We start from the raw sequence: 21,093 nt of genomic DNA, 5'->3' as shown, positions 1-21,093 counted from the left end.
AAACTCTGTCAGAATGGACCCCCAGGCATTACAAACTGAATGTGAATACCTTTTTCTTGATCGAATTCTGCCTCTCTGCTCCTCTTATCGCAAAATAATTCCTCATAAATCATTGAGTGTGTTTATTTTCATATTAGCAGGGCTTTCCAGAGCGTGTGCAACAGTCACGTAGCAGTTCAGTGCAACTGCACAACTATACGGAATGTACTGCAGCAATTTCATGCTCTTGCGAACGCGTTTGGAACAGTGTTGATGTTCGCAAATCATCTCCAGTTATGGCATATGTTTCATATGAATGCTGTGAGCGAGTAATGCTGAATGAATGTGAAACACTGATGTGGTTCTCTGACTGGCAGGACCAGAAGCAACGGGCGATTTTGCGAGAGGTTTTTCGTAGCATATCTAATGTAACTGGATGTATTTTATTAACAGTTTAACTGTTTAATGATACAATATTGATAACGGGGTAGGCCTATATGTCTAATGAAGAGGATTGTCTGGAGCCTGTTTTTGTGGATATAAGTGTAAAAGGAGAAGTTTAACATCTCCATGTGTGGTCCCCCTTAAATGGTATTTCAGGATTTAATGCCAAATTGCGTGTGGATTTTTCCATCACTAATGCAATCTACACAGACCCATAAAGAAGAACTGGCGGGGGTGTGGCGTCTTTTCACAGCTTTAGCATTTTATTATTTGCCATACAATTGTCAACCTCAGCTGTGGTAAATGGCCAATCATTTTCATTACCATTTTTCCTTTTCTTTGATGTTCATCAAATGTCTTGAGGTTAGTTTCTTATATTATCTCATAAAGCACTTAACATTTAACATAATATTGTCTTTTTATGAAGATTTGTAAAGTTTAATTATTTTTCTTCAAACTCTAGCAGATGATGTCATTCAGATAGGTCAGAGGTTGTGAGAAATGTTTTATGACCACTTTGACTTTTTGTATGGGCTTGGTTGCAGTTTTCCTGAGTCTGTTAAGCGGTTTTGAAGTTTCTGTTCATTAAAGTTAATTTGTGGTTGGAATAAAATTATGGAGCTAATTCAATTTAATGATTCCACCTAAAAAAACATGGACATGATCTAATCTTCCAATAACCCAACACAACTCACACATTTGAATCACTAGTATAAAACAGCAACAACAATACATTTAAAAATTCCAAAGGAAAATAGTGGCTTCTTAGACTGCTAAAGTTAACAAGATCACTAAATCTGACTGCCAAGTATCCATAAATGTAATTTCATGTTTTTAAATGTAATTTTAGTCAAGTATGGAAAGAGAGTAAACAAACCACAACATTCCATTCTTTGGTAGACTTTAAAAGCATTTATTTTAGGACTACTAAAACCTTGTTTTGATTGATTTGGTATCTTGGTAGTGTATTATAGTAACACCCTGGTGTCACTACTAATATCGATTAGAGGTTTTAATAAGTAAATGGATAGTTCACCCAAAAATGAAAATTCTCATCGTTTACTCACCCTCATGCCATCCCAGATGTGAATGACTTTCTTTCCTCTGCAGAATACAAATGAAGATATAAATATAAATATAAATTAATATCTCAGCTCTGTTGGTCCTCACAATGCAAGTGAATGGTGACCAGAACTCAGAAGGTCCAAAAGGGACATAAATGCAGCATAAAAGTAATCCATATGACTCCAGTAGTAAAATCCATATCTTCTGAAGCAATATGATAGGTGAGGGAGAGAAACAGATCAATATTTAAAGGGATAGTTCACCCAAAAATGAAAATTATCTCATTTACTCACCCTCATGCTATCCCATGTGTGTATGGCTTTCTTTCTTCAGCAGAACACATTTGAAGAAAAATATATCAGCTCAGTAGGTCCTTAAAACGCAAGTGGATGTTAATTTCACTCTTGAAGCTCCAAAAATCACAGACAGTCAGTATAAACGTCATCGATATGACTCCAGTGGTTAAATTAATGTCTTCTAAAGCGATACGATCAATATTTAAGTACTTTTAAACTATAATCCATCACTTCCGGTAAGCTTCACGAGGGGGTGGAGTTCACCATCCACTTACATTTTAAGGACATACTAAGCTAAAATGTTTTTCTGGTGAAAGTCATACACACCTGGGATATCATGAGGGTGAGTAAATTATGAGAAAATGTTCATTTTTGGGTGAATTAACTCTTTGGTGTCATATGGATTACTTTAAACTGCCTTTATGTGCTTTTTGGACCTTCAAAATTCTGGCCACCATTCACATGCACTGGACCTACAGAGCTGAGATATTCTTTAAAAAATCTTTATTTGTGTTCTGCATAAGAAAGTCATACACATCTGGGATAGCATGAGGGTGAGCAAAAGATGAGAGAATTTTCATTTTTGAGTGAACTATCCCTTTAAGCAACAAGTAATTGTTTGCATACAGTTAAAATAATTTGATAAATATCTATTTAATTACTTGCTTACAGTACTGCAACGACCTATCGTAGTAGTCATTCTCCTTGCTGTAAAAAGCCCTCTTGCTTTCCTTCTACAGTAATTTAAGCAAAGCGAATGTGTCACCTCCATAGCAACAGGCCACTTCAGCAGAGAGTTTTGTAAACATACCAGTAGCGCAAATTATAACTTTTCAGAATGATTAATTTTGACTCAACTATTTTCTGCCGCATGGAGACTATTCACATTTCCATGTTATTTCTATTAAATATATACACAAATACACCTGCTTTAGTTGGCATTATAGTTGTCTTGGCTGGGGTGTCATTCAGTTCAAAATGAGATGGAATACATTTTATTAATTTAATCAAAGTGGAGTGAAGTATGACAACCTACGTTCACTTACTGATGCAGTTCTACTATTCATCTCTATAGTGTACACCTGTGATTTTCATCAGCATTTGACTATGAATATCAATTTGATTTCCTTTGCTGCTTGAAGTAATTTAGACTACATTTTATTTCCATATTAGCCATATAATGCAGCATGGTGAATTCCATTTATCCCTGAGGGGTAGATAATAGAGGAGTATAGAGCAGCATTTGTGGTTTGCTGTAAATTCATATTGGCTTCAAAATATTCATAAAAGAGGCCTTATTGCAAAGTTACTCAGAATACCAAAACTTTGTTTTTAGTCACAGTGCTGGCAGAAAACAAAAAGGGGGTTAAACTCCAAGACACTGTTGCCATACTTGCTCAAGAGGCATACATTCTTATATTCAGATTTAAAGCATTTACTGAGTGTAAACTTAAAATTGCTTCAGAAAACTAATGTACATTTAATTTACTGGCCTGAAGCAATTTTCAGATGTTAACCAACCTTTTCAACATCAAGCCAAATAACTGCTAAAACATGATGCACCACTACTTGAAAACTAACTCCCAGTTCAACTACTGACAATATCAAGCCTTCCCTTGGTTCTTTCATTTTCCTAGTGTTGGCTCCCACTGAGTGGTATGAAGTCAGCTTTTCCCTGTTTGTGTGAACACCCTTTGGCTGTCCATCAGCTCCTCAGCACCCACTGGACAAAAGTAGCAGCTGTTTCTCAACTGCTACTTAACTAAACTAATTTCTCCATGTGATGTGTTATTTTATGTAGTGGAAGGGGTGCTATAAAGAACAGCGATAAAAGGATATTTTTAAGGGTGATGATGCCTACGGAATTTCTTGCCATTGATTTTAACCATTTGATCATGCCTTCAGCTAAGAGTCTGTAAAAGTATCAAAAAATTTGTAATTGAAAAGTTGTACATGCAGAATAAGCCATTTTAGAATGTCTAGATACACAATAAAACTCATTGTGCCATCAATTCAGATGACTAATACAGTGTCATTGTGGGAATTGGGAAAGTACAAGACAGAAATAGTGATGTGTATAAGCTTGGTCAAATGTAGACATAGATTTGAGACCACAAAAAAAAAAAAAAAAAAATGGTTTCAATTAAATGAAAATTTCCAACCAGAAAATGAAAAAAGAAAAACAGGAGATCTGTGGGTAGTGAATAACAATTATGGCTGTGTCGAACCAAACATACCGTATGTAGGCCAATCGTTTAATTTCTTCAAAAAATAAACTCTACTGAGCTCCACTGAAAGTTTTCTTGAAAAGTGTTCTTCAGTTCATTCACAGACGACACATGTGTCAGACCCCTTTTCAACCTTTTTTTTTTTTTTTTTTTTTTAATTCTCACCTTCCACCATGGCCAACAGCCATCACATATTATGACTATAATTCCTAGTCACATACTTCCACAGGTCACAGTTCCTAAGGAAGGATAGGAAGTCTGAGTTGCCTAGTCTCATTAATTTCCTCTCAAGGTTCATTTGAGAAAAGTTTGAATAGAAACAGGAAAATCCATCAAGCCCACTCCAATATATGTTCTCAGGAAAGGACACCAATAGAACAAATAAATACTGCAGTCACTGTCTGGACATTTGTTTGCTTCTGTTTGAAGATACAAGACAGACAAGCATCTCTCAAGAGGTCACCCAAAGGCTCGTGGTTGAAATATGGTTAAAATAAGTTTGCATTGGAATACATCTGAGATTTAAAGTACTGAAATTATATTAGTGAAGTGACTGTTGTGGATACCTGGTTGTTCTTCTAAATCTCTAGGCTGCAGATAGCAGAGAATGTCCCTTAAAAGGTTAAAAACTGTACATCATGTAGTTAAAGGTATAGTTCACCCAAAAATGAAAATGTTCTCATCGTTTACTCACCCTCATGCCATCCAAGATGTGTATGACTTTTTTCTGCTGAACACAAAGATTTTTAGAAGAATATCTCAGCTCTGTTGGTCCTCACAACACAAGTGAATGGTGACCAGAACTTTGAAAGTCCAATGGTCCAGTGGTTAAATCCATATCTTTTGAAGCAATATGATAGGTGTGAGTGAGAAACAGATCAATATTTAAGTCCTTTTCTTAACTGTAAATCTACTGCTGGTTGAGGCTGGTCAAAGGTGGAGAGTGATAGTAAAAAAGGACTTCAATATTGATCTGTTTCTTAGCCACACCTATAATATCACTTCTGAAGACATGGATTTAACCACTGGAGTCTTATGGACTATTTTTATGTTGCCTTTATCCTTTTTGGACCTTATGAGTTCTGGTCACCATTAACTTGCATTGTGAGGACCAACAGAGCTAAGATATTCTTCTAAAATCTTTGTTTGTTTCCGGAAGAAAGAAAGTCATATGCATCTGGGATGACATGAGGTTGAGTAAATGACAAAATAATTCACATTTTTTGGTGAACTATCCCTTTAAGATTTATGGGAAATGTATGTGGTTGAGGACAGTGTTTAATTGAAACATTGTTACTGAACAAACATCAATGTTAATTATGAACATTATTAATAGTTTGCAAACGACTTGTCCATTTGCTAATGCTTTGCACATGATTAGTTACATTTTGCAGTCAATCAATCAATCCTGATGATCAGTGCTTTTGATTGCCCTAAACCACTTGAAGTGATGAATTAACAGCCCTTGATTTGTTTTGTTTTTTTACTCTTTTTCAGAATTTTGACTCATTCATCTATGCTCTGTGAAAACTTCTCATAGAAGATTAAAAAAGATATGGTTCACTTCATCACCTCATGTTTCCAACTCACATGAATTTGACCTTGGAAAGCACTATTCTGATTAACTTAACTACTTCACACCTGTACTTTGACAAAGGACTATAACCTCCAAGTAGAGGTTATCCTACTTCTAGGGTGGTGTAGGTCCTCAGCAAAAGCATTAAATCTGTTTTTGAAAGCTAAATTTTGCTCAAAAATTTCCACAATATTTACAAACTATGTCAAAGAACCTTTGCTAAATTTTTGGTCTAATGTATTCATTGCCTTTTCCATGAGGATAATTTCCTCACATCCATGAATGCAGTTGCAATGTTGTCTTACTCTGTGTTGACAATTTTGAGACTTCAATGGTCTATTTGTGAACGCCACCCTGCTATTTCATAAGAATGACCACAAAGTTGTTTAAACACACTGCATTTCTAATAAATGTGTGCAAGTATGTGTTAATGTATGGTTTATGCTTACCAGTATATTTGCATTTTCATTAAGTATTTAGGAGTTTCAGTCATCTTATAAAAGTAGCCTAATTACCAAACAATTTTTGATGAATGTTGTTAGGCAACCCACATACAAGTTACAGAGCATGACACTTTTCAATCACCCTGTTTATTTAAGTTTTTCTTATAATAGATAATATAATAGGTGAAGTTAGGACTGTGGTTCTCAGGTTCAGCTAAATACATTCTATGTGTTAAAGTAGATTTTTGTGTACTCTGATAGTGCACCTGGATGCTTGTCTTACTTAAAGGGTTAGTTCACCCAAAAATGAAAATTCTCTCATAATTTACTCACCCTTACGCCTTCCCAGATGTGTAAGATTTTCTTCTGCTAAACACAAACGAAGATTTTTTTAAGAATATCTCAGCTCTGTAGGTCCATACAATGCAAGTGGATGGTGATCAGCACTTTAAAGCTCCAAAAAGCACAGACAGTTATAGTAAAATTAATCCATATGACTCCAGTGGTTAAATTAATGTATTCCAAAGCACAACAGATTCCAACAGATCAATATATAAGTCATTTTCACTATAATTGTTTACTTCCGGTCGCTCTCCAATGTGTTGGCGTGTTTATGCAAGAACTGACGCAATACAACATGGAAGTGCAGCTCAATTTGTTTACAAGAGAACGCTGTTCACAAGCTTTATTGGTTTGGCTTTCATTTCAATATACCAGCTTGCAGCTTACATCATGCGAGAGGCAGCGTGAACTGGATCCCCTCATGGACGTGCATTGGAGAGTGATCTAAAGTAAACAATTATAGTGAAAAGGACTTCTATATTGATCTGTTTCTCACCCAAAGTGATCGTATCGCTTAAGAAGACATTAATTTAACCACTGAAGATGTACAGATTGCTTTTACTATGACTGTCTTTGCTTTTTGAAGCTTTAAAGCGCTGATCACCATCCACTTGCATTGAATGGTTCAACAAAGCTGAGATTTTCTTCTAAAAAATTTTGTTTGGGTTCTGCTGAAGAAAGTCATACACATCTGGAATGCATGAGGGTGAGTAAATGATGAGAAAATTTTCATTTTTGGGTGAACTATCCCTTTCATATTAGTTTGGATTCCCTGTGTTTTATTTTGTTCAATTCTCAGCCAGCTGTTAAAATCATTCAAAATACATGAAAATTATTAGCTTTCTTTTGTTTATTGTAACAATCTTTTTTCTCACCCACATCAGAAACTCACCATGTCACTACTGTCTGAATGGAAAACAGTGTTTTCATGAATGGAAACAGTCTTTTAATGAGTATACTTCATTGAAAAGACCAGCAATACTTGTCATCAGCATATGCTGTGTTTTGGATGCTGGTCCCTAACAAGTTCTTTTTAACTTGACACAGCATCTAAAATGCCAAAAAAAGAGCGAGATGCTGCACAGCAGTCAAAAACATCTGTCTAGTGCATGTAGATAAACTAATAAAATTGAAGTGTGCAGAAGCATGCAAAAAATCAGTCGGTGTGAATGGCCCCTGACTAGATAAACTGGCAAGCCTCCCCTGGTCAACAAGCTTAATCAGAAAAAACATGCTGGTTGACTACCATTTCTTGCTGTTGATCAACATGGCTATGATGGCGCTCCATCTGCTAGGCCAGAACCAAACCAGCACTAACCTGCATAAACCATCTTGGTCCAGCATGGAAATTTATGTTGGTCTAAGCTGGTCTTTTCAGAAGGGTAAAAGGTTCAGGCATTTTTCATTCTGAAAATCTTTATACAAACTGGAAATAGAAGAGGGATGAGAGATACATCTGCATACTTGTAAACATACAAGTTAAAATGCCTAAGTGTGATAATTCCCCCTCTTGATGCTCTGTTATTCTTCTGGATATGCTCAAAGTTGGACCTCCTTTCTTGAAACTGTTTACATTCTTTTATTATTAATTACTTTGATCGACCCAGTTTTATGCACCGATAAAATCCATTATCCAGCCATAGTTCCTTGCTGTCATAACAAAATATTTTAGCTTTCAAGAGCAGAACCAAAACATTGCCTGCAAGCTGCGTACACCCTGCACCATCAACAGTTACATCAACTTTCCCTCTAATCTGCCCTTAAGCAGGGTCTTCATCTTCACCCATGCATCTATTACACTTCATATCTACTGCACACCTGGAGATCTTGTCTTTCACAGAGGCCAGTTTTGTTGTTGAAGGTTTGGGCAGTGTATTGGAGTGGAGGAGGGTGGTAATGCTCTCCCTTTGGCTGTCAGCACCTCCATTTTGAGTGGATGAAGGAACTCAAAGTGAATGAATAACAGGCTCTCAAAGCTCATGTGAGTGATGAGAAGTGAACGTCTGAATGAACCTCATTGAGACACACCTGTGTAAAACACCACCTTCACCTGGTTGAACTTCTGACCTATTTATGAGGTTAAGGGGCCATACACTGCAATGCAAAGGACTTGATCAGATGTGAAGCCCCAGATCATTAAGACACTGGCCTTTTTTTTCTATCTCTGAAGTGCTATGCTGTAAGATAACACGTGCTCACCCCAGCTAGGACACAGCTGATAATCATTATGTGGTTAGGCATATGCAGCAAATATATTTATCCAGATGAAAGTAAAAAAAAAAAAAAAGAAAACTATCTAAGCAACATAACATGAGAAAGAGTGCCGTTTTACTGAATATCAGCAAGGCTGTGATTCGGCCTTAATCACAGCCATTATGATTTTTAGTATAACAGCATGATTGCGAGTGCTTTTATAAAACAGTTCCATAAACAAGAAGCTAATGTTGAGTGACTTACATTTTAGACACAATATGGTCAGTTATTTTGTCTACTTTTGCTCCACTAAAGAAAACAGTTACAAATGAAACCAAAGCAGGATCAACCATTTGCAGAGTGATAAAAACATTGTGTTGAGTACACAGTCACACCAATACGTTAATAACTACCTAAAATCAAAATAACGCAAGAAAAAAAATCAGATTACGCAAGAAAACCATGTTTACATTAAACTTATACAGGCATGTGCACAACGCTTGAGCACATTGGATAAGCCAGTAAGAATGTGTTTACATTACCCCGATAAAGAAAAGCCATTTAGGTCGCTTCCATGACCACATACGTTGTTGGCATAATTGGTGTCATGCATGTGAAATGTCACAGTGCTGAAATACTAAATGTTAGCATGCAGAATGCTGCTTTTCCATTCAAATTAAAGTACCAGGACTTTACTTAGCAGTACTTAATATAAATAATCCCTCATTTTGCTTTCATACTGAAGGCATCTCTTCTGAGGAAATACTCCAGAAATGGACCTTGGCTCAAAAATATTATGATCAATGTAGCAGTTTTGAAATGAAATGAAGCATTCTAAACAGACGTCATTTGAGGGATGTCTTTTTGCACAGCACTGGCAGTGGAAAAAGCGGGGATGTTCTGTACACATTGGACACAGGGCTCATCAGAGGCAAACAAACAAAAGCGGCTCTGTGATGATGCATGAGCCTGTCAGAGCACACCGAGCGCTGAATACAGACCAGCCAGTGTAAGGTCAGACAGCACCTGAACTTCTCTATCCATCACACACAAGTGGGCTACGACACACACTGAATCTTATGTACTTGTGCATACACATAGGAGCACACATACAAACACTCTGAAAAACTGACCTTCACTCATTCCAGGAGTGCTGCAAGTTAAATCTGAAGTATGTAATTTCTGCGCCACTAGCGACACCAAACGGAATTGCAAAAATAATCACTGTTTTCATACAAAGTCCAGAACAAACAGATAGTCCCGCCCCAAACTCAGTCAATGTTGCTGTGTCAGGCAGGATGGGAAGCAGAATTCCGAAACGTAGGATTGCAAGGGAAGAGTCATTTCTACAGTATTTATGAATAAGGCGCTACCTAATTTGTTAGGGTTAGGTTTAGGGTTGGGTCATTGTTACTCTGACCAATCAGGGAACACTTTCCTGTTTAATATTACTGAACTGTCTAATAAGATCGCTTTTGACTCTTCTTGCCATCCTATGTTTCGGAAATTCACGAACGGGCCAGTCAAAAAACAGCAATGTTTTGATAGTGCCACAGAGCCAAATTGCTACACTTTTATGTGAAATCCACCTACAAATGGCTTATTTGCACTTAACCACATATTAAGGTAGGAAACAAGTAAGAAATTTTACTTTGAAAAATTAACATTAGCTTTAAATGGAAATTGGAAGAATCTCCAAATACCCAGACAAGAATGTGCACACACAAATACATACACGTACGCATACACACAACGGGTTGTTTGAGTTCCTGTTGAGTCTACATTTCTAGACCTAACATACTGTAACCCTGCTGCCAAATTGCAAAATCTCAAATACAAAAATAATTCATATCCACTGCTCTACCATTTCCCCGCTATGATTTATGACGGAGCATTCTTAAGTGAATCATCAAATCCTGTAAACGCTCTCATGAATATCCCTGAGGTATCCTTGGTATCCGCTAACATTGTTTCAAACCATGCCTGGTATTCCTTGCCAGTTTTTGACGCATCAAGGGGTAAACGGTCTGTTTGATTATGTTGGCCTGAGAGTGGCATATTTTCCACATCAGCTGCCCTCTGAACAATATCATAAAAGAGGTGTTATTGATACAAGACGAGTTTGTGTTGAAAAACGGATGCACAGAGAAGAAAGATACATATTTGGGGAGTTAATTTTGGCACTTGTGGTGTAGTTTTTTCCATCTCATGCGTGTGTGAGGGGGATTCTTTCCAGGAACACAGTTTTTAAAGGAGATGCAGAACGTGGACTCCAACACAATGTATACATATTCACAAATAAGTCCATGGTTGTGGCATCATAAAACAAAACTGAAAAGCATCATGGGCACAAATACACTCTGATTCCCACCAGATTCTCTCTCATTTACTTGCTCCATCTCTCAATCAGAGACGGTGTGTACACAGACATTCATAAATATACACATACAGTTGTGCTCAAAAGTTTGCATACCCTGGCAGAAATTGTGAAATTTTGGCATTGATTTTGAAAATATGACTGATCATACAAAAAAATACTGTCTTTTATTTAAGGATAGTGATCATATGAAGCCATTTATTATCACATAGTTGTTTGGCTCCTTTTAAAATCATAATGATAACAGAAATCACCCAAATGGCCCTGATCAAGTTTACATACCCTTGAATGTTTGGCCTTGTTACAGACACACAAGATGACACACACACAGGTTTAAATGGCAATTAAAGGTTAATTTCCCACACCTGTGGCTTTTCTAAATTGCAATTAGTGTCTGTGTATAAATAGTCAATGAGTTTGTTAGCTCTCACGTGGATGCACTGAGCAGGCTAGATACTGAGCCATGGGGAGCAGAAAAGAACTGTCAAAAGACCTGCGTAACAAGGTAATGGAACTTTATAAAGATGGAAAAGGATATAAAAAGATATCCAAAGCCTTGAAAATGCCAGTCAGTACTGTTCAATAAATTATTAAGAAGTGGAAATTTCGGGGATCTCTTGATACCAAGCCAAGGTCAGGTAGACCAAGAAAGATTTCAGCCACAACTGCCAGAAGAATTGTTCGGGATACAAAGAAAAACCCACAGGTAACCTCAGGAGAAATACAGGCTGATCTGGAAAAAGACGGTGTGCTTGTTTCAAGGAGCACAATACTTGTTGACCCCTCTCCAAACATAGCGCTTATGGTTGTGACCATAAAGCTCTATTTTGGTCTCGTCACTCCAAATTACAGTGTGCCAGAAGCTGTGAGGCGTGTCAAGGTGTTGTCGGGAATATTGTAACCGGGCTTTTTTGTGGCATTGGCTTCTTTCTGAAACTCGGCCATGCAGCTCATTTTTGTTCAAGTATCGTTGTATTGTGCTCCTAGAAAAACAACGACTCCGTCTTTTTCCAGAACTTTTTTGCATGATCAGTCATATTTTCAAAATCAATGCCAAAATTTCACAATTTCTGCCAGGGTATGCAAACTTTTGAGCACAACTGTACACTGTATGTCTGCATAAAGAGTTCTCAGTACTTGATCCACATTAACAACCAAGGGTAACATCCTTTCAGAAAGCTTATATTAAAACTAATTTTTGAAAATTATTTTTGATTTATACTGTTTTGAGATTGTTTGGATTTCAGCAGATGTTGTTTCCACTGCTTTATAGACTCTGTCTGAAAAGTCCAAGTGTTACCATGGTATTAGTTTATTAGTTAGTTAATTCTCTAATGCTTCTTACTTCTATTTTTAGGAAAGACTTTAATTATTCTGTCCCCATGCAGACAGACAAATATACACACACTGATTTCCCACTGTGCAGTTTTGATATATTTCTCTTGCTAATGTACAGAGCTGATCCCTCAATAAACTGCTTCTGGCAATGCTTGTCAGCTGTTTCAGACATTAGTCAGCATCTGCTCAGTGAAATTATCTTTACTTTTTCTTACTTTAGCATTTAGGGTGGCCATCTGTTTAGTCTGATAAATAGACAAACCAAAACATAGTTAGAAGTCGGTGTTAATGTAATCAAATGGTGTAATCAAATAGTGTGAATTAAGGTGATCTGAGTTACTTAAACTGTGGTTGCTCCATCACATGCCAGTCTGTTAGAGTGACATTACAGTAAATTGTAAAAGTTGGAAGTACAAAAAATGTCATAAATTTACCCTAATTCACCTGATCTAATTTTTTGTTTTATGATCAGTGATTATTACTTATTTTATATTATTGTACATTTGGGGAAGAGCTTTATTTAGATTTTTGTGACTTGTGGTGAACCAGAATAAGAGAGAGACTAAAGAAGCTTTCCCCACAATACCCCAAGAGGTATGATCAAACAGTATTAACAAGCATGGGATTGACCATTTGTAAGACAAAAGAATCAAATAACTTCTATAACTGTTTTCTTACCATTTTTGGTCTCATAATTGTGTATTGAGTTCCACCGAGCAGCTTCATGGTGCCACAAATGCACAAGTCGTTCTAGCTGTGTACATAATTCGCCTGTTAAGTGTCTCACTGCACTTGCAGATTTCCATCATGGGATATGACCCTTTTATCAGTCATTACAACCATTTTCATTGACTAATCTCCATCAGCCTTCAACTCTGACTCTTTAGAGATGGCACTGTGCATCATCACTGGAATGTCATTCCAGCGACTCTAGCCTTCAGTTCCTCATTCTCACATACAGTTCACACATAAGCTGAACTATCACTTTGCTCAGATATATGAATGAAAAGCTCCAGAAGGAAAACACTTTTCAAAGAATGAAAAATACATAAATCAAAAGCTTTACATATAAATTCAATTTTCCTCTCTTTCCTTCTCTCTTGCTCAGATTTCAAAAGTGGATGCAGTACGTCATTGAACAGGCCGGTAGCTATGTGCCATGTATGTGTGATGTCTCACCGCCGCTGCGGTGAAAGCAAGTGCCGTCTGATATACTGTCTGTGCTGTCTGCAATGGAGGTGAGAGGGATTGCTCAGTTTGAGTGTGTGTGTTTGTGTGTGAATGGACTGTCCTCTGACCAAAATGAGCTAGAGCACCTTTCCTGTATTTCATAACAGACCCATTTCCTGAAATCAGGCTCAAAAACATTGCAATCTCTTGCTACTCTAGCCAATAGCGGATCCTGGCATAGGTGATATAGGCAGGCGCCCAACGCTCTCTGGAGCGGCACAACAGGGTAACTGATCGATCGCCCCTGCACAGAGCTCGCAAGTTTGCAATGGGAGAAAGGTGCCCCGAATTGTGCCACCCCGCCCCTGGCTCATGATGGGTGAAAGGTGCCCCAAATCGTGCCACCCCGCCCCGAGCTCGCAAGATCGCTGGGAGAGAGGTGCCCCAAATCATGCCGCTCAGCCCCCGCACAGAGCTCGCAAGATCACGATGGGGGAAAGGTGCCCTGAGTTATTCCTGACAGGCTACTCAGCCTTAGGATTATAGATGTTCATAATGCATTCTTACATTCTGAACAAACGTAAGATAACCATAATCAACAGTATAGGTACACCGTGACACAGGATCAACTCTTGAGAAAATAAGTATCAACCATGTGATTGCTGGGCAGATTTGACAAAGTCATTGATCTTTATTTATTGACTATAATTTAATTGCGCAGTTTAAGGTCTGTATATATAATGTACATGTTAATATAATTTGCCATATATATATACGTATATAGGTACTTCATTTCTATATTCATTGTCTAGTTATACCCAAAAATGAAAATTCTCTCATCATTTACTCACCCTCATGCCATTCTAGAAACATGGCTTTCTTTCTTTTGCAGAATGCAAATGAAGATTTTTAGAAGAATATTTCAGCTTTGTATGTCCATACAATGCAAGTGAATGTTGGCCAGAACATTGAAGCTCCAAAAAGCACATAAAGGATTAAAAGTAATCCATTAGACTCCAGTGGTTAAATCTATGTCTTTAGAAGTGATATGATAGGTGTGGGTGAGAAATAGATTGATAATCCCTTTTTACTCTAAATCTCCACATTCACTTTCAGATCTGAAAGTGAAACTAAACAGGCATCGCATGTGACTTTAAGATGTGAAAGTGGAGATATAGAGTAAAAAAAATTACATACATATTTATCTGTTTCTCATCCACACCTATTATATCGCTTCTGAAGACATGGATTTAACAACTGGAGTCTTATGGACTATTTTTATGCTGCCTTTATGTGATTTTTGTAGCTTCAAATTTCTAACCAACATTTACTTGCATTGTATGGACCTACAAAGCTGGGATATTCTTCTAAAAATGTTTTCATTTGTGTTCAGCAGAAGAAAGAATGTCATACACATCTGGGATGTCATGAGGGTAATTAAATGATGATAGAAGTTAAGGGGGTGCCACGTCGGATCTCGCCTAGGGCACCAAGTAAGCCAGAACCGCCACTGACTCTAGCTTTCACTAATACTGAATCAATCAATCGGTCCATCCATCCATCCATCTATCTATCTATCTTCAGATGTTTATTTCAATCATTAATTATTCTAACTGTTAACTACAAGGGACAAAGGCTGTGAATTAAAACCATTAAAATGTTATTTTGTTTTCTCCATCCCTGAACAGTTTTAGTTGTATTGAGGTCTATGTCTAAAATGTTCTGCCAAATCTTTAAAATGTGTGTGTGTCTGAGGGTGGAGGATGAAAATATGTGTGTGTGTGTGTGTGTGTGTGTGTGTGTGTGTGTGTGTGTGTGTGGACATGATGTCACAGGGGGCTGTGCACAACTGTCTATAAAAGTGGCAGTCACTAAGGGAATCAAGAGGAGCAGAGCTTTACAGTTTTATGTTTTTTTTTTCACCAACTCATAAATAGACTTCAAGAGTAAGTGTTGAGTGTGGATTGCAGGACTACATATTAGACCATCCAATCCCTTTTGAACTGACTGATGCAGAGAAGCTCAAAAATAAAAAGCACTCTTTGAATTTCTGAAACATTACATTGCTGCCTTTAAAAGTCACTTTATAACTTAATTGAAGGGAACACACTGAATCCCCTTCAGTCTTGGATAAAACTATGTCAACTTTGAGGACCATACTGAGGCAAGGACATTTCTTCACTCTGGTGCTGCTGTCATGGGTCGCTGTGGAGGTGAGTGCTGTGTGCTTTATGTGATGGTTTTAATGTTTTGTTTTTTTTTTAAATATGTCATTCCTGCTCACCAAATGTTCTATATTCACTATATGAATTATATGATATTATTTAAAGCATTGTGACCTTCTTTCAAAAACTAAAATGTAACTATACAATCTATAAAACGATATTATCTTTATTTTAGACCGTCATTAATCAATAATTTAGAGAATGACATTTAATCCTTTATTAGTTAAACATAGTTTTGCACTTTGTGATATGGAGTAGGATAAAAGTTCCTTTATCATGAGGTCATTTTTCACGATAAGCTTCTGTTACAGTTTCGTTTAGAGATAAAAGGCTATGGATTTGCATTTTCACCTGATTTGTGTCAGGCTTTGGCTCACAGTGCAAGTACTATTTTTATATATGGTCTAATATTGAGATTTATATCGACTATAAAGTGGCGAAGGGGGTTACTGCAATAACCCATTAAATCATCCACTTTATTACAAAATGATGGCATTTTAAACTCTTCCCTAAATTCTTAAGTGAGAGAAACATATTTTCCCTTGATTTCTGAGATGAAAGGAAAACTTATCTTAAATAATAGGCAGTGCATTCTATCAGCAGTCCTTTCCACATTCACTCATTCTGTCTTTTCTCAGGTGCAGGGTGGTTGTCCACTGAAGTGCTCTTGTCCCTCCTCGTCCCCCTCGTGTCCTCCTGGTGTCAGTTCGGTTCTGGACTCATGTGGGTGCTGTCGGGTCTGTGCCAGACAGTTTAACCAAGACTGTAGCCCTGCTGAGCCTTGCGACCATATCAAAGGACTGCGGTGCCACCTAGGGGCCGAACGAAACCCTGAGAGGGGCTTGTGTAGAGGTAAGGAAATCTTCAATTTTACATTTAGATTTACAGTATATTTAAGATTTACATTTAGATTAAACGTTTATATTTAAATGAAAGGTTTACATTTATATTTGTATTTATTTATGAAGCAACAGATGTATAAAAGTGAAACATTTGAAAACTGCACTATTAAAAACATCTATTTGAGAGTATCTGGGAAAATTCTGCCACTTTTTTTGTAAAATATTTTACATTTTGCGCCCAATACTTGCCATCCTGAAACAGCTGTTCAACCGTGACATCAAATTGTTGGGAAACCCTTAAGGCTAGTTCACCATGGGTTCCCTCTGGAATTTCCTATGGGTTTTTATAATGGTGTTTTTCAATTTCTGAGTAAAATTTGGTCTTTGGTAAACATTACTTGAAGATTCTTGCATGTTTTGTTCTACAACATAAATTACACACAGTCATACCTCAAACATGAAATTTGAAGCGGCCGTGTTTAAAAAAAAAAAAAAAGTATGTTGCTAACAAGTTGCTAAATAAGGACTACAACTACCATAAGCATGTGACTGTACGTAGCTGACGAAACGGAAAAACATTGTAGTCCTTATTTTGCAACTTGATAGCAACATACTTTTTTTTTTTTTTAAACACGCCCGCTTCAAATTTCATGTTTGAGGTATGACTGTGTGTAATTTATGTTGTACAACAAAATGTCCAAGTATTTTCAAGTACTGGCTACCAAAGACGCATATGTACTTTACTCATAAATTGAAAAAAAAAAAAAAAAAAAAAAAACCTATAGGAAAATCCAGAGGGAACCCATAGGTTGAAAATTAAACAGCTCTATTGGCTTTATTCAGAATAGTACCATATTTGATTTTTGTCGTGAGTGAAACAAGGACTAGACTAGCCTCTTCAGTGGCATACACTGTATAAAACTGTATAAAGCTCCAACATCACATCTAATGTTCTGGTGTTTTTTGTCAAATTATATTTCTTGGAAAGATGTACATTATTTCAAGGCTTTGACAGCGGAATGATCCAAAACACTTAAAACTGCAGTACAACCTACTGAAGAGATTGTAAGTCTATTCCTTACAGCCTCGTTTTCATTACCGTCAAAAATTAAATATGGCACTACTGTCGATTCTGCCGTCTAGCGGAGACTCACGGTCGTCCGTGCGAGCTGGATGGACGGGTGTATCAGCACGGTGAGGACTTTCAACCAACCTGCGAGCACCAGTGCACTTGTGTTGATGGAGTCGTGGGTTGCATTCCGCTTTGTCCACACCGCGTCTCTCTACCGGATGGACGCTGTTCCCGCCATCGGCTCACCAAGCTGCCTGGGCACTGCTGTCAGGAGTGGGTGTGTGATGATGACAATCGCATCGCTGAGGAGGATCCGGTGCTTAACATGCATCCACTACTAGAACACACTGACCTCACTGGCAACGAGTTGCTTGTAGCTCTGCCTACTTCTTGGGACAGCAGTGCAGGAGACCCTTATCAAGGTAACAGAATAACTTGGGCAAGAACTTACTATTAAATTGTATGTTTTGATCAGACTAGTCTCACAGTGAAATTGAAAACAACAGGTTGACTTTTCTTTAGCTAAAAATCGGTCAGTGCTTACCGAAAATGCAAAATCGGTAACTGTTGTTGGGTGTATCGGCACGTGAGAGTTCCATTTTCACAAGTACGTATTGCTGCAGCCTGGAGATTGTGAAGCAATTGTTTTCAGCTGTAAAAGCTGTAATATAGTGAAGAGAAATGCACATTTGATAAACTGTACCCCTCAACCCACATCCCAAACCGAAACTGAACCATCACTGATTATGCGAACGCGTCTCCCACCCTGCTGACACAATGCACTTCTGATCGTGCAACAGGGGAAGGCAAACACAATGGGGCCAATGCAAAAATGTCTGATAGGAGATGCCGCTTGTAGGTGAGTCTGCATAATGAGGCCGATCATAGGGTACTGAAACTCTCGGAAACAACATGCTGACTTCCTGAGTGATCATGCTGCTGTGATGCTGTCTGCCTTTATAAGTGACATCAAAAGACTTTAAATAAAGAAACAAATGTCTTAAACAGTTTGATAGTAGCTTGTGAAACGGGAGCCAGCTGGTAGGTAGCTGTACAGTGTGTAAACCTCACTCCCCTGGCCTCAAGAGGTGCAGTAGCCACTGACGCTATAGGCTGTAGCCTTTAGCATCCTCATTAGCACGCCCGCCTTCCATGCCGGAGATGCCAGTTCGAAACCCACTCGGAGTGGCTCGAGTAGGACCAGTTACACTAGCTGTGCATCATTAATGAGAAGCAGGCTATGCTGTATGTACACTTTACCTGAACACTTAAATACAGTGAATAAACTTACAGCACTTTGCATTGCATGACTGTATACATCTGCATGCCTATAGGTCAGGAATTACTAACTCAACAAACATATTCTTACTTTATCTCAGTTGCTGTATCTTCAGAGTGGATTTCATCCTCAAAGTCCCAAGCCATCCTTCCATCCACCTGCTTCCTGCAGGTCACTGATTGGTCCCCATGCTCAACCACCTGTGGAATGGGTGTATCCAGCCGTGTAACTAATAGTAATGCTGAGTGCCGGCTCGTCATGGAAACTAGGCTCTGTCAGATCCGAGAGTGTGGCGGCAACCTTGCACCATCACTGAAGGTAAGCAGCTGCATTAGAATCTGTATCTGAGGTAGTGTGATTTAAAACTTTCTTGGAATGCTGTGTAGGCAGTAAGCCTCAGTCAACATTTACTTTCATCGCATCTTTTTTTCCATACAATGAAAGTGAACAGTGACTGAGGCTAACATTCTGGCAATCCCTAAGTCAAACAGGTTTGGAACAACATGAGGGTGAATAAATGATAACAGAATTTTAATTTTTGGGTGAACTATCCCTTTAACATCCATTCACTTCCTCTTACTCAGAAAGGGAAGAAGTGTCAAAGGACCACACGGCCACAGAAACCTGTGAAAATCACATTTGTAGGTTGCTTCACTGCTCGCCGTTACCGGCCTCGTTCATGTGGCTCCTGCTCAGACGGTCGTCTCTGCATTCCCTCTGTGACACGTACAGTTCGTCTACACTTTCACTGTCCTGGGCCAGAACAAGAGGACTTTACCCGCAATGTCATGTGGATACAGCGTTGCAACTGCAGTCAAAGAAACAACAGAGAAGGCCTGTCATCACAAGCAGAGTTGTTCAATCTGCCAAATGATATCCACACATACACACACTGATATTAGTTTAAGAACTTACACATATGGTATTCTGACTTTTCTATGGATCTGCTGTACACAGTCTTTCTGTGGAAACTTTTTAGTTCTGCACCCATCAAAACAGGGCTTTATATATAAGTTTATATCATTGGCATTGCGGTTTTATCTTACAGAGGATGTATGGTCAAAGGACATAAGACTTTATTTGGTTTGATAGAAGACAGTTTTTTTTTTTTTTCACCCAATTTGGAATGCCCAATTCCCAGTGTGCTTTTAAGTCCTCGTTGTCGCATAGTGATTCGCCTCAATCCGGGTGGCGGAGGATGAATCCCAGTTGCCTCCGCGTCTGAGACCATCAACCCGCGCATCTTATCACGTGGCTTGTTGAACGCGTTGCCATGGAGACATAGCACGTGCGGAGGCTTCCCTCTATCCACCGCGGCATCCGCGCTCAACTCACCACGCGCCCTACCGAGAACGAACCACATTATAGCGACCACGAGGAGGTTACCCCATGTGACTCTACCCTCCCTAGCAACCGGGCCAATTTGGTTGCTTAGGAGACCTGGCTGGAGTCACTCAGCACTAGCGAACTAGCGAACGCCAGGGGTGGTAGCCAGCCTCTTTTACCACTGAGCTACCCAGGCCCCCTGACAATTTTTGTTTTTAACATTTCACACCATAATTCAGTATTGGATACACTGACATCTCAATTGTATTCATAAAGCCAGATTTATTGTACATACTGTAATTATGTAATGTATCAATCCACGTGTACATATCTGATTTGAGTGAGTTTTCCTTGTCTAATATTTATCCAAACTTCATTTATTATGAAGTGTCATATCCTCAAGTTTTTTTTGAGGTGAATAACAAATATTTTTTCATATTTAAAATGAGTTTCTTTTTGTAAATAAAATGTACCTGTTAGAGTTTTGGCTTTGTGGTCTTTGTGGGACTTTTGTGGGAACTAGGAATGTTTGCCGCCTGAGACTTTCAAGGTGCAAAAACCTTCAATGATTCAAAGAAATTAAATATGATAAAATTTGTTGAGTTTTTCTAGACTACTTGTTAAGCTTGCATAGCATTCCAGGCTTCAACATTACAAACAAATATTAGAAAAATGCATTTACAATAATGCTGTTTGGGCAATTGTATTCTCAATCATCATAATAATGATCTGTCATAACTGTAATATGTTTATTGATATGTTCACCTTCATATGCACTGCTAGGTCAATATGTATGATGCTCAATGTGTTATAGTCTGCTTTGTCATTCAAGTGGGGCCATATTTTCATTCTCCAGATTTGCTTTTTATAGCAGAAGCCATACAGGGATATAGGCCTA

General features: G+C 38.1%; 1 protein-coding gene across 2 annotated transcripts; it reads left to right on the top strand.

Annotated features, from left to right (window-relative positions):
* Positions 1–15,065: 15,065 nt before the first annotated feature.
* LOC127439567 (CCN family member 1-like) lies at positions 15,066–20,709 on the top strand. Of its 2 annotated transcripts, none has more exons than XM_051695730.1 (5): positions 15,066–15,664; positions 16,315–16,528; positions 17,662–18,012; positions 18,985–19,187; positions 19,454–20,709. In XM_051695730.1, the coding sequence occupies exons 1-5, from the start codon at positions 15,590–15,592 to the stop codon at positions 19,763–19,765; spliced, it is 1,155 nt and encodes a 384-aa protein (XP_051551690.1). In that variant the 5' UTR covers positions 15,066–15,589; the 3' UTR covers positions 19,766–20,709. The 2 variants fall into 2 exon arrangements, with proteins under 2 accessions (XP_051551690.1, XP_051551689.1); XM_051695729.1 differs by having other exon boundaries at positions 18,970–19,187.
* Positions 20,710–21,093: the final 384 nt, after the last annotated feature.

The sequence above is a fragment of the Myxocyprinus asiaticus genome, chromosome 4, assembly GCF_019703515.2.
Source record: "Myxocyprinus asiaticus isolate MX2 ecotype Aquarium Trade chromosome 4, UBuf_Myxa_2, whole genome shotgun sequence".
Lineage (NCBI taxonomy): Eukaryota > Metazoa > Chordata > Actinopteri > Cypriniformes > Catostomidae > Myxocyprinus > Myxocyprinus asiaticus.
The sequence above is the reverse complement of the archived record's forward strand: the minus strand, read 5'-3'. Positions and strand labels throughout refer to the sequence as shown.

What these genes read in the sequence shown, in the direction of transcription:
- LOC127439567 (XM_051695729.1), top strand. Translation starts at nt 15,590, where the DNA reads ATGTCAACTTTGAGGACCATACTGAGGCAAGGACATTTCTTCACTCTG. An exon ending in TGTCATGGGTCGCTGTGGAG is followed by an intron (nt 15,665 to 16,314) that starts GTGAGTGCTGTG and finishes GTCTTTTCTCAG; the next exon opens with GTGCAGGGTGGTTGTCCACT. An exon ending in ACCTTGCACCATCACTGAAG is followed by an intron (nt 19,188 to 19,453) that starts GTAAGCAGCTGC and finishes CCTCTTACTCAG; the next exon opens with AAAGGGAAGAAGTGTCAAAG.